At 43.5% G+C, this 13,735-nt stretch overlaps 1 protein-coding gene across 1 annotated transcript; it reads right to left on the bottom strand.

Moving 5' to 3' along the window:
- Positions 1-523: 523 nt before the first annotated feature.
- On the bottom strand, positions 524-13,727 carry CYP20A1 (cytochrome P450 family 20 subfamily A member 1). Its single transcript, XM_015868301.2, has 13 exons — positions 13,599-13,727; positions 12,998-13,047; positions 12,744-12,910; positions 9,850-9,995; positions 9,033-9,200; positions 8,261-8,339; positions 7,122-7,237; positions 6,657-6,711; positions 5,129-5,249; positions 4,166-4,277; positions 3,450-3,514; positions 1,502-1,591; positions 524-1,359 (listed from the first exon to the last, which is right to left on the bottom strand). Exons 1-13 carry the CDS (start codon positions 13,668-13,670, stop codon positions 1,209-1,211), a joined length of 1,392 nt encoding a protein of 463 aa, XP_015723787.2. The 5' UTR covers positions 13,671-13,727; the 3' UTR covers positions 524-1,208.
- Positions 13,728-13,735: the final 8 nt, after the last annotated feature.

Here is a 13,735-nt window from a genome sequence, read left to right as displayed (position 1 = left end):
AAAGATCAAGATCAGATAAAGGGTGACCCTAAATAAAATGGGAAGTAGAAGAAACATAACCTGAATAGGTCAGATAGCAACACTAGTACTGAGATAATGGGTAAGAGGTCCCTGCCTTGCAAGCCATTCAGCAGGGTGGTCAAAAATCTGGCAAGAGCTGGCCTATGTTATAGCCAGCAGAGAAAGAAAGAAGCAGGGAAAAGCACGTGAATGAGCAGCAGGCATGTGACACTGCTTTGGCTGGCACTTGTTCTGGAGGAGGAAGGTTCTTTGAAAGGCTTTTAACTTATTAAGCACAACATTAATTCAGAGCCCTATAAAATCAGCACTCACTCTTTCCAGTACTTGCATGACCAATCTCATTGCTGGCTGAGTGATGAATGAATTGCAAGCACCTGTCATCAATTTCTGATGCTGATTAGATTAGACACTGCTCTCCAAACTGTCAGGATGGAGAATCCCTTTCTCAGAGCTTTGTTCTGTGGTTTTATTTCATTTCATTATGTTATTACTAATGCTTCTGTTTTCTCAGGGGCCAAACCAATTTTATTCCTCCTCATTTACTAGCATTTTTCAGCCATCCATCCTCTTGCAATCCTACAGCACAGGAAGATTACATTAGCAGCATGAGACCCGATGGTGCAATTCTCACCCCACTTTCTTTTTCTCTCACACACACTCACGCACACTTCCCACAATATGTATCTGCTCTTCTTGACAGTTATAGCTATAGCTCAAGGGAAGGAAAGACACTCTGAATAAAAATACCTATATATAGAGAAAGATTTTGTCCTTGTGCCTTCAAGGTCTTATCTACTTGGGATCCATAAAGAAGCATGCCCTGCGGCACAGTCTCTTACCCAGATCTGCCTGCAGACAGGAAGGAGCTGGACCAACCAGAGGCCCAGTCTTCGACTAGCTGGCACTGAACAGTTCATAGATACACCACTGCTCGGTTCTGTTGCTTCCTTTGCAATCTTTTGGGCAAAAAGTGTAAAAAAGCATACAGATTACATCTACTTTAATACAATTATTGGTTGAATTAGAAAAAATTACCCAAGGAGGGTAAGCAGTTAATAACGTGGAAGGTAACAAAATCTGCATGTAAAATTCCTTGGCTGAGTCACTGTGTTGCCAGCATGATTCCCTCTAAGACACCTGCCCAGATCTTCACTGCTGGCACCTTCAGACCCTTGTTTTGCTTGTTCTTAGCTTCTCTTAGACACCGTTATCCAGGCTTCCTCCTTCGGTGAGGTTACCAGCTCATATTTGGTTTCCATAACTTGTCCTTTAACTGGGTGAAGGTACAGCTTTCTTACCAGGACACTCAACAGAACTGTAGCCACCATATAGGCAAACCTAAGGAAGGAGGCAGGAAAAGAGAATAAAAACCTTGCTATGAGGTAAATCTGCCAAAAAAAACAACTGCCGGTTTGGACTGGAATAGGCTGAAACAACCTCCTTTTCTCTCTTTCACAGAAACACACAAAAACCTGCTCACCTCAACTCCGGGCACTCCTGGCTTCCTGAAAAACCCAACAAGGAGAGGTTTTTCATGGCTGAATCCTCATTGAATCTCTCCGGGTCAAATCTATGAAAGACAAAATACACTGAGTGCGCACAGAACCCTTCCTCTGGATGCATGTTCACACACACACCGGAGTAAGAAACTGGCAATGACTCAACAGCAAAAAGCATCAATCCTCTCTCCAAATTATGCTGGGTAATTTCATACAGGTATAGGAAGGTGACTGTGCATCTACTCCATCTATGTTCTCTGCGGGTCAGCTGTGTCCCACTTTGGTCAAAATGCTTAACAACCAAGTGTGAAGCAGGGCTGGAACTACTATTCTTTACCTCTTAGCAATGGGTGTTTAGCTTGAGTATATGGCTGAGCTGATGCTGCTACATGCCCTCCATTTCCCTCCAGGGCACACACAATCTGATTTGTCTCCCCTCTCTATCCCACCAGTTTCCCTGCATCCCTCCCCCTCTCACACCTCCAAAAATATTTTCCATTTTTTTCCTTGCCCCTCACCCTTCTCTTGAAGCAGCTGGTGTGTGTATGTGTATATGCTGGGGGAGGGAAGCCGGTGACTCATTCAAGTGAGAAAAGTGGCTTCCAGCATTAGTATGATGGAGGCTGTAACAGAACTATTATCCAGGGTTTGCACAAGTTAAAACAAGGGTTCCAAAAACAACTAACCAAAAGGAGGCTAATAAAATACCATTCAATTTAAATATGAGTTATTATAGAACAATAATAATAATAAAAAAAAAACAAGCAGGAAATATAATGGATTTAAGGTCCTCTATCATTTTCTGCTAAATATTTCTGCTTGTATTTCAAGCCTTTGGCTTTTTGGATAAACATCCAAGCTCAGTTTCTTCCAATCTGAAAAGGCACGTAGGTGCTGACCCTCAGTTAAAGCAACACCATGCCTACATTTCCCTTGAAGTGACAAATCACATATACTGAATTAAGGAAGAAATCATAGCTGTTCAGCCAAACAAACAAAAAAAAAGGAAAGGCAAACAAACACAGAGGTTATACATAAGGCAGATAGGTGCAAGGACTGCAAAGCGCAGATCTCCCATCTGTCACATAAATACAATCACAAACTCAACTCTCCTCCTTGGAATAAACACACTGTGATCATAGCAGTCCTCACTTTCCTTTAAATGCTGTCCCAGTGAAGCCTGTCTAAGCCCCATCCTACTGGGCAATCCCTGCCAAAATGCTCATAGGTCAGATCATCAGTGCCTGACTCTTTTGAAAGAGCCTGCAGGAGAGAACAAGCTCTGTTCTAAGGGCTTTCTTCCTTCTCCTAGATTTCAGCTGCCTCTTTTCTCTCTCTCCAGAATAACTGAACCACAGTTTTTTCCAGTCTAAGTGCAGTAAATGAAACTAATGTTAGCACTTGCCACCCAGAGGTCACAGTAAGCTACATTTATTTCTTTTGTTAATTTCCAATATAGTAGCCTGGATCCAGTTTTGCTTCCACAAAGTAATGAGGTAACATTTCCTTTCCTCTGAAAACACAAAACTTCTGTCAGACATTTCCTCCCTTACATCACTGTTTCATGCTGACAGTGATTCCAAAACCATTCAAATCTAAATCTCTCTCATCCACAAAAAACATTAAGACGAATTTACCAGTATTTGCCAAAGCAGTGTGTGTGGAAACAAACAAATCTGTAAGTCTCTAATATACACACATAAAAAGTCTAGGAGGATCATGACTTGAACTGCCCCAAACTCCTGTCCAAGGAGACAAGGATCTTCACAAATCCAGTTCCTTACAGACTCGCTCTCATCTCCAAAATCTGCCTAACACAGGCTCTGCAGCAAAGAATGCCATGCATGGAAGTAAGATCTGAAGAATACTAATTAGAAAAAAAGGAAAGGAATTCATTGGGAAAAGAATAAGGGTATTGATTCTACATACTTGTATGGTGATGGCCAAGATGAACTATCCTGCAACATCACACCAAGAGCATAAAGTACAAGTGTCTGCAAAGAAAATGAGGATACATACGTCAGACCAGAAAACACACAACTTATGCTACATCTGAACAGCTCTACAGGACAACAAAAATTCTGTGGACCACTCATTTTAATAGGTCATTTAAAAACATCATACGTTACACTCACCTACAAATTTCTATAATGAAATGCTCACATGAGGATTTTAACTTCTTAAGACCCATGCTGCAAATCTCGGTGGTTAGAGAGGGCCAGATCCCATTCCTCTACTCTCATTAGTATGTATGCGTATGCTTCTTTACTGTCTGCAATGGAAGGTACCACTCTCATGTAGAAAATATAGGTGATATGATTAGGCCTGAAACTATGCTATTCTTTGCACAGTTGAAACCACAAACCCCTTCAAAAGATTATTTATTCCCAGTGGACTCAGAGCTAGAAGCCAACCCGCTCAGGAAGAGAGCATGAATTCCTAGAGCCTATCCCATAGAGGAATTGCATGGCAAACTTTGACTAAAGAGTATGTTCAGATCACAGATCAGTTGCTCAGGTTAAACGTGTGTCAGAAGAAATCGTCTTCCTCCCTCAACCCTCTGGAGAAAGAAGTACAATGAAGAGGAAACAGGAAATTTCCCTTCAGGAAAGCAGGGTGGCCTAGTGCTCCTGGTACTGCCCTACCTCCTTGGGGATAGTATGTTGGTCGACTCTGCCCTCCAGTTCCTGCAGCTGCGCAGCAATGGGAGTGAGCTTTGCTGTCCGCACTGTCTCGCACAAGACTTGTCGACAGTATCTGCAATCAGTAAGGCTTGGTCAATTTAACCCTTCCAGAAAGAAGCTTATCCATGTCCTTGTGGTTGGAAAGGAGAACTTGATCATCTGCTGCCCTCCAGGGCCCCCGTCTGCTCCTGGAGCTGTCTTCCGCCATGCTGAGAAGCTTTTTTTTTTTTTTTTAATCTCACAGTCCCATCATCTTTTCAATAAGCATTAAATGTCATTATCAGTTCATCAGAAATCTCCCTCTTCCCACCTCTTTTAGACCTTCAATCAAACTAACACAGCTAGAAAGGGTAAACACACCTTTCCATTTCCTATACCTCACACTCACACAGGAAGGAGCAAGAAACCCACGCTTATACTCCTTTATCGAAACCTTAACACTAGTCCCAATCACACCATGATTCTTGTGAACCCCAAAACCAAATATACATTCAATTTCACCAATCTGATCCCTTAAGACAGAGAATAGGATGAAGAAGGTATTCTCAGTCTTTTATTCTGAATTAACCCTCCTCCTTAAAAGACTTCAGTTCCATTGATATAGGCAGGATTAGAGACACTTTACAGGGTACATCTTGGCACAGAGCGTTTTTCAAGCAGCTTAGGGAAAAGGTTCTGTGCTCCCTTCCCCATCAGTGAACCTCAAGGGCCTCCCCCTGAAGAAAGCATCCCATTCCCCATTATCTGGAGTCCTACAGTGGATCCTATTTCTGCTGCATGACAATGATCACTTCCCAGAAATGTAGTAGCTTTTGGATGCTTTCTCCTGATCCAGCACAGGCTCGTCTCCAGCCTTTGGCACATGAAGCCCCTCTTCCCACTTCACAAGAAAAACTTCCTCTGCGTTTCCTTACAGGCACCCACCTGAGTTGCTCGATTTTCTCGTGTGTAATTGGCCCCTTCCCCAGAACTTGGTCCACCTCCTTGCAGAGATTCTGCTGTACATCTTCTGACGTTGTCAGGAAATAGACTGCCCAGGTACACACTGGGGAAGGAATCAAAACAATACCATATTCAGCAAATTCAGACCTTTATTAACTGTATTCAGCCTTTTTTGCTTCCTGTATTTGTAAGATGATTTTTCTGACTCAGACAAGGATGACCTCTGTTTACAGAGTATTGTACTGATTCTCTATTCAGTGTCAGAAGCAGAGGTTGAACTCCAGTGTAACAAGAGACTCTGAAAGCTTCAATTATCTTTCTAGTGCTATGAAGAGCTTAGGAAGCTGTGTAGGAGACTGAGTCATTCAGCCTCACTGCCCTGGGGAAGAGACCTCACAGTCCAGCAAAGCAGCAATCAAAGCGTGTCTCTTTCCCAGCCCTGTGGTCCATGAAACATCTGTAATGCTCTAGCAATCACCCCTTCTGGAGAACCAGGGTTATTAGATCAATCAGATGAAAGGCTGGTTTGTTCACTGCACCAGAAAATTCCCTGTCTGGGTTCCTGACAGGTAGGGTGAAGAACAGTACAGTACAGCTTTCTGCAGTATGTTGGCCAGCATTTGTCTCCTCTACATCCACCCTGTGAGGTACTCAGAAGAGATCCTCAACAGCACATCGAAAAATAAACCTTGCCTAAGAAATAAAGTGTGTAGGATGCAGTTTCTCCAAAGCTACAAGATCGTTTCTACCACTTTTTGTCTATTTATGAGCGCTATCGGGCTGCGCCTGAGCAGCCAAGCCCCTTCAAAAGACTGTCTTCCTGGAATATTTGGAGAGGATAATCTTCAGAGATACTGTTAACGTAGATGCCAAATTTACTTTCCACATCTTTCAATATCCAGTAGCACCAGAGAGGTTTTGTTTGAAGTCCCAGTCCCATTCAATGAAATACAAGACCTGATAATCAGGGGGTTAAGTTCAAACCATCCTCATATTACAAAAGAGTTTTTATACAGCTTCAGGTCATATTTCCATTTACTTTCTTCTTTTCCAAAATCCTTAAAAAATCCCAAAGTAGCTCCTATAGGAACTCTTCCATATACGGAGCACACCTATTCCCTAGAAACTCAAAGCAGCCAGTCACACCTCAGTGCTCTGCTCTAACTTCCTTCCCACATAACAGAATCCATTTTACATAACTATCTTTGAGACTTGCAATTTTTGATGCTCTTTCATCAAATTTAGCATCATTTGATTGGGGTTAAGGGCCCAAACAAAAAGCAACAGGTTCACCAAAGGGTAAGCAGGCTGTCAAACACAGCTTCAACTCACTGGCTGTGATGCTGTATTGAGTGTGCTGTAAAACTACCTGCTTCTATACCTTTGTAGCTCAGGAGAGACAAAATGATGGATATTACTTTTTGTTCGCCTAAATTAAGTCTCACATGATCACGCTCAGTTTAAGACAGCTGAATCTGAGGACATAAAGTTCTTTATGACCTGTACTTACAGTTAGCAGTAATAATGCATCCTGCCAAGGAGAAAATCATTGCATCTTCCAAAATCTAGAAAACAAAATCTAGTTCAGAGAATGATGTCCATGGGATGCAAAGATTAAAACAAAGGAGCACATTCTCCACTGAAGCACATGAAATCTCTTCAGTGCAGAGAGCAGGCAATTCATCTATAAGACTGAACTCTCTTACAGAACGTCCACTGTAATAGCACTTCAGACATGCTTAATACTAATACACTTCTGGTTTATAAAAATAGCAATGAAACAGTGGCAAGGAGAGCTACCAAGGTCTAATTCAATTAAGCATGGCAGGACTGGAAAAAGAGCCAGAAAGAACACTGCCGTAGTTAGGAATTTGACCCAAATGCAAAAGCTTAGATTAACCAAAGGCTACAACATAATAAGATGCCAATCTAGTAGAACTCCATTAGCGTGCAATGACATAACATCTGTACAAACCTGCTGGTCACTAAGGTTCCCCTGTAGCAAGGTATCTATAAAGACATGCCTGTTGAATGATCTGCCTCGGCGCTCCTTTATGACTCTCCTTAAAGTAGACTCCATCTCTTTCAGAGCTTTGGAGGAAAATAAATGATTATTTTAATCCTGGTCATTCTGAGAGCTGCGGAGAAGTGAATCCACCTCCCCAGACAGATTTTCAGACAGTCATCCTTGGTGGATTCGCTTACAGAAGCAGCCCGTTACGTGTTAGTGTTAAATTTGGAAGGTGATTTCTCTTATTTAGATGAAAATGTAGAAATGAAATATCACCAGATGCCTATAAAAAGCTAACTTTACAGGTAGAACCAAGACGTGTACTCTGTGCGCTGAAATCACATAAAGGAAGGTCAAATAATCAGTGTCGAACCACCACGTAATGTGTTTAACCAGCTCCCACAATTAAAATGTTTGAGCCAGATAACACTACTTTAATTGCGTGTTGAGTTACAATTACTCAAGAGTTATGGCACCTCTGTCAACTGATGGTCTCCCTTTTGCCAGGAGCTCTGCAGAAATGATTCCAGAGGAAAACGGTGCACAGACAGAGAGAGGAAAGTAGGGCAAGCGTAGGAGGATTTAGGCACTCATCTCAAGATATCTGGGTGCCTAACTACTGATGTCTGTTGTGGGAACTACTAGGGGGAGTTTAGGACCCAAATGCTGCTGGCTGTCTGGTTTAAGTGGCCTAATTCAGACACATTCAACATCTAGAACTAATTCATTAGTTTTAGATAGAGGTTACTCTGGTTTAAAATCTTATTAGTCCATACTGATAAGCTTTTACTGTTAACTATGACCATTGTTAGGTACAAGAGAGGTAAAAAGTTAAGTAGACATAAAACAGGTAGCAAGCGCACAAAAACACTAGAACTATATCAACAATGTCAGGCTTGTCTCTGAACCACAAAACAACAATATCTTCTAATCTTCTGCCAGAATAAAGAGGATGCATCTGGTAGCTTATGGCACAACAACAAACTGCAGAAAAGCCAAGACAGCTGGGCAAATCAAGTGCTTCCATATGCTAGATAATTCTTAAGCATTAATTGGAGTGGAGGAGTGAAGTGGAAGGGAGACTGGATTTGGAAAAAACCTACCATCTTCATACAGCTTCTTCCTAGTTGCATTTTTGTCAAGGGACCCATCCAAGAAACCTTTCCCAATCTCTGACCAGATCTGAAAGAAGGACAAAGAGAAGAGCACTGTCACTCACCACAGACATGGACTCCTTCATTCTGCCCTACTCAATAAAATGAAAACATTAAATAAAACGAAGTCTTTCTCTGAATATGAAACTAGTGTCCTCTTTCAGAACACCATGCCCTATTGTAGTTCTTACATGTATGACAACTGAAACTGAGTTTCAAAAAGCTGTAATTATAACTGTATGGGAAAAGGCATAGCCATCCTGAGCGGCAGATTAAATCGTTTCTTTCCCACCATACCACCAACAGACTTAAGATCTCCAACTGTGAACACAGCTTCAGATTTGCCCAGGTTTTCCCTCTCCACAATACCACAGAGCCCTCAAAGGATCTCTGAAAATGCAAAATTCCACTGGCCTTCCCTGGAGATTTTAACCAACTTAGATATCAAACACATCTCAATTGTCAGTGGAACCCAATTCCTGCAGATTGTTTAAAAACACCTGGCCTAAGATTTATGACAGTAAGACCAATAAGATCTTTTTGATAGTTTTAACTTCAGATAGTTGAGTCAACAGTCCTCAAGCTTTTAAGCTTAATATTAGCTTCATGTTGAAGTCCCAGCAATAGCTTGTGCTTCCCCTTACTAAACTGCACACGCAGACACAAGCTGTCGGCTTGGAAAATAGGTACAGGAAACTTCCTGGCTCTTTGTGACACTTACTGCATCATGGTGCCTGCGGAATCGAATGACTTCCTGGTCATCTTCAAAGCTGCTGCCCATCGCTGTCTGCGTAACAGACTTCATGGCAAAGCCCAGCATATGCTGGCAAAGAGGTACGTGTTGAGCCTCAGGGAGGGAGAGCCATTTGGCCAGCAATTCTTCTGACAGCTTAAGAGGAAAGGAACCATTAGTTGACAGTAATATCAACAGCCTGTTTACCAAACAGACCCCAAATTGAAGACATTCCCACCCTAAGTTCCTCAGATAGATCACACTTCCAAGGCCATGGTGTGCCTTTATACTTTTGAGGGTTTCCTTTCATTGCTAACTTGAACAGTAACATTCTGCCCCCATATATCCTGCCTGAGCCCACAGTAAAACAGTCCCGTCCATATCCTGTTCCCTCCATCAAAAATACCTTAAACTCTTTAATATGAGTAGCTCCATATTGAGAAAATAAGACTGGCTGCTGGACTGAGTCAATAGAACAGTTCTCCACTTGTCCGTGGTCCCAACAGCTGGTTCGTTGCTCCTCCTTCCTGCCTTGTAAAATAAATCTAGAAACCATATGCTCCAGGATCTTAAACTGCATCTGATGTCTTGGCATAAAACGTCACCGAACCTAAGTCCTTCTCTCAGCCCAGTGGAGCTAACAGGAACCAAATGCTCACACTGTGTATGAACAGCTGTTCTCTGTCTCAGAAGCTTAAAATTCCAGTATAAATTTGAATGCAGCTTCTGTATCCTAGTTATCATTCTCATTAAACTTTCCTCTGTGAGCTACATAGAGGTTTTCCACTGTAAAAGAGCAAATTACCTTCTGGATGAGAGCTAAGTTGCTTTGCAGGGACTTTGTCACACCACTTTCATACAGCTTTCTTCTCAGGTGGCTTTCCCCTGTGTCCCCATTCAGGCTGGACTGGTACCTCAGGAAGGATTTCAACATCATCTCAAAGGGATCCGCTGAAAATAAACAAAGAAAACATAATTTGAAATTCTATTCTGCACAGACAGAATGAAAATAGTCACCTCTTTGATAGAGTGCTGCTGCTCCTGGGAGGTGAGCAAGGCATGGCTCCTTCACCAGGAATAGTCTCTTTGGGGTGTTAAGTTTCTCTTGCTCCACATGTATTAGGATGTCATAAAGATTCTGCCCCGTGGCAGGGTACCATCCTGTGCTCAGTTCCTCCTGTGCAGGTTGCCTCCTGGCTCCACTAAGTTGCTTTTCTCAATATTTTTCATAAAAATGCTTTGGAAGCTTGTTCCCAGCCTCCCAGTTCCAGATGGCTCTGCCATCAACTTGGTCTACCCTCCATTTTCTGTATCCATGGTTTGCATCATTTAGATCTTTTACTCCAAATTTCATCACCAGGCCTCCACATAATTAATGTGGTGAAATACATTAGGAGCCAATGCAAAACTGTGCAACTAAGCGTGGCCTACAACATGCTTTTCTGTTCCTGTAAACCTTTCTGTGAGTCTCACAGAACTAGCAGAATCTCTATGCAGCTACACGAAAGCAGCACACAGTTTCAAGTAAGAGATTTTCAACATTTATCACAGTCTGTTATTTTTTCCAAATGGAATGAAACCTCCAAGGCATCACAGAATATCAGGGCTGAGCTAGACCTACCTGACTCTACCTACTGTGGATGTCATTAGGATGCCTAGCAGAGATCAGAACCTTACTATGCTCCTGGACAAACTCCCAATGAAACAATTCCTACCTTCAGAGCATTTACTATCACGTAACAGCTAATGAAACCAGAGACATAAATACAGCAAACTAAATGTTCTTCCCCTACACCATTTTCCTTCCAATGTTTTAGAGCTCTGTAGCTCACTCTGTTTCCTACTTCATATGACGTGCCTTGTGGCACTGCAAATGGTACCTGCAGCTCTGCATGTGGAGCAAGCTGTTATGTGACTCTAGCTGCTGCTGGCAATTTCCCCTCCATAGTACTTTGCCACAGAGCGGTTTTGCTATTAATACCACAATGCCCTGCTGATGGTAAAGCCCACAAAGCAAATCGGGCAAGCAGAGCCATCTGGAGAGGCCAGAGGATGCTTAACACCATCATCTGCAGAAACTGCAATGTTCTCATGGTGGGGATGAAAGAAGCTGCTAGCTCAGCAGCAAGCTCCATATTTTTCTCACCCAATTCCTAGCAAACTGACAGTCCTATACCACTGCTACATTCACTCTTGCAAACTCAGCACTGCAGAGCCTCAGCTGCCCTCTGCATAGGGCTGCCCTTGTCTCATAGCATTTGGGAAGCATCTATTTCTCCACAGCTACAGCAGACTAGAGATCCCACAAGGGACAAACCCCTCACAGAGACAGAACTCCATCCTGCCAAGCTCTTCTACAGACTACATACTTTGTACTAGACTTGAAAACAACTCTAGGATTACATTTGCACTCCTCTTAGTGAAACACATCATGCTTTCAACTGTTTGATAGTCTAGAGACAAAGTTCTACGCTTTTCTTGTCTAGAAGTCTGATTATCTAAGAAGCATAACCACGTTATTGCATTCCACACTCAGCATTTTAAAATGAATGCTTAACTGCTGGCATCTGCAGGAGGCCAGACTGGTCTGTAGCTGCCTTGGTTGCTTCCTACATCTAAGTGCAGGCATTTTTTTCCCACCGGTATTCGCATACACTCCCAACTTCAGTACGTTTATGAAAACTTGTTTGCTCACGGGCCTGTCACAACTTCTCTGAGCTTTCAGAAAGTGAATGTCTACTCAGCCTTCTCCAAACATACTCACACTTACACTTGAGTGCATTCAGATCTTCCAGGGTGAGTTTCCACCTTCTGGAGTGCAACTGCTATCCAATGATTCTTGCTGATCTTTAACTCCTACTCCTTTCCCAGATCATCAACAGTTTTGTAAGTTTTTATGCAAATGTACAAGAAGCTTATTCATCGTAACCTCAGCATAAGCTGATAGCTGAGATATCTTCTTGTGCTTGAAAAGAGCCTGCACTACCAGACCAGTGGTTTGTAACAAGCACAAATCTACATCTACATGAGAGGAAGAAAACTGCAAAAACCTCAGGTGAAACCCAAACAACAACCTAGCTGCCTTGTTGTTTGTGATTACCTCAGGAACATCTGCCTGAGAGGCTTCACTAGAAATTAAAACATCCTCACAGACTGAGATCAGTTCAGATACCAGCACTACTGACCGCTTTCAAGCCCAGATCATTAGAAGTTTTCAGCACAAAATTCTAAAACTCAAACAAAAATGAAAATTAAAGAACTTCTTGAAATAAGGCTTTAAAAAAATTTCACATGGAGCCATACAAGGAAGTTATCACAATCACAGCTCTTTTCAGACTTAGTTTAGTAAAATTCCCCATCTTAAATTGCACTCTGCTTTTGTGGCTTTTAAATTGTATCTTAATTTGCTATAGGATTTTCACCTGGCTGCTTCAAGTGATTAATGAACATGAACTTTCCACCAACATTTACCTGTAAGCAGCAGGTAAAAGGAGAAGCACAGTAATTTCTCAATAGCTGCCAGACAGCAACAGCTTTTGGTCACTGATACTGAGTTCCAATAAGCAGGACCAAAGACACATCTGAATCACTGTGTCAGCTGCAAACTAAGCTTCACTTTTATTTGGTTCCTTTGGGGTATGATGGCCAACAAGGCCAAACAGGACAAGCAGACTCAAAGGCAAAGGGGATGATGCTTACATGACCGGTTGGGGTTGACATGTTGTTTCAGGAGATCAATGGAGCCCAGGCTGACAACAAGGCGCCTTCCAAACCAGAAGGAGACAAGCGGGCCATATTTCTCATGAAGGTTCACCAGGAACTCATGCAAACTTCTGCTGGCAATGATGTCTGGCAGGTTGCCATCCCTGAGGAACACAAAGAATTCATCTGCTCATTCACAGCATCCACCACCAAGGCTGAACCTGATCAACGTCAAGATGGAAAGCACTTACTTGTCATCAGTTGGAGCCAGCCCAGGGATACCTGATGCCTGCCTGGATGCCTGGATAGCAAAAGGAAACATTATTGGCCTTCCTGAACGTGGAGTTTAGTCAAGCTTCACAGCTTTCCAGTAGGAGAGCTGGATTTCCTGAACCAATACAGCTGCACTGTTTGCAAACGTTAAAGAGAAGCTGGAAAAAGCGTATCCTCAGGCCTCAGATCTGCCGAATTTTACAGAACTGATCAGCTGTGAGCGTGTGCCTGGTCCCACGGGCCAAACCAGGCTCTAGCCATCTGCCTAAATGGGAGGCTCCGGTGTACATCAGACACTCAGATTCTGCCCCTTTCTAAATGGGGGCTTAGTGGGACACGGAACAGGCGAAGCACGGCTGCCCCAGCCCGGAACGCAGCCCCACCAGCCTGGCCCGGCCAGCGCGGCACTGCTGCAGGCCGCAGCCACGTCTCCGGCAGGACCCAGCCCCGACAGCAGCGCAGGGCGCCGCCGGGGCGGGCACAGAATCCCGGAGCCAAGAGCCGGGGCCGGGCAGTGAGAACCCGCGTCCGCTCGCTCCCTGCACCGGGGGTCGGGCCGCTCGGCCCCGCCGCCATTACCGGGTAGAGGTAGAGCACGGCGCCCACGAGGATGAGCAGGAACGTGACAGCAAAGATCGCGAAGTCCAGCATGGCAGGGCCGGGCCGGGCAGCGGGAACGGCGGCAGCTCGGCCCCACCCAGCGGCCTCGCGGCGGG

This window comes from Coturnix japonica, chromosome 7, assembly GCF_054131305.1.
Source record: "Coturnix japonica strain WE chromosome 7, WE-NBRP24, whole genome shotgun sequence".
Classification (NCBI taxonomy): domain Eukaryota; kingdom Metazoa; phylum Chordata; class Aves; order Galliformes; family Phasianidae; genus Coturnix; species Coturnix japonica.
Note: the sequence above shows the minus strand (reverse complement) of the source record. Positions and strands in the feature narration are given on the sequence as shown.

Excerpts from the sequence above, each read along its gene's own strand:
- CYP20A1 (XM_015868301.2), bottom strand. The coding sequence starts at position 13,670 with ATGCTGGACTTCGCGATCTTTGCTGTCACGTTCCTGCTCATCCTCGTG. Across the intron at positions 13,048-13,598 it reads CCGTGCTCTACCTCTACCCG|GCATCCAGGCAGGCATCAGG; the intron begins GTAATGGCGGCG and ends TTTGCTATCCAG. Across the intron at positions 12,911-12,997 it reads CTGGCTCCAACTGATGACAA|GGATGGCAACCTGCCAGACA; the intron begins GTAAGTGCTTTC and ends TGTGTTCCTCAG.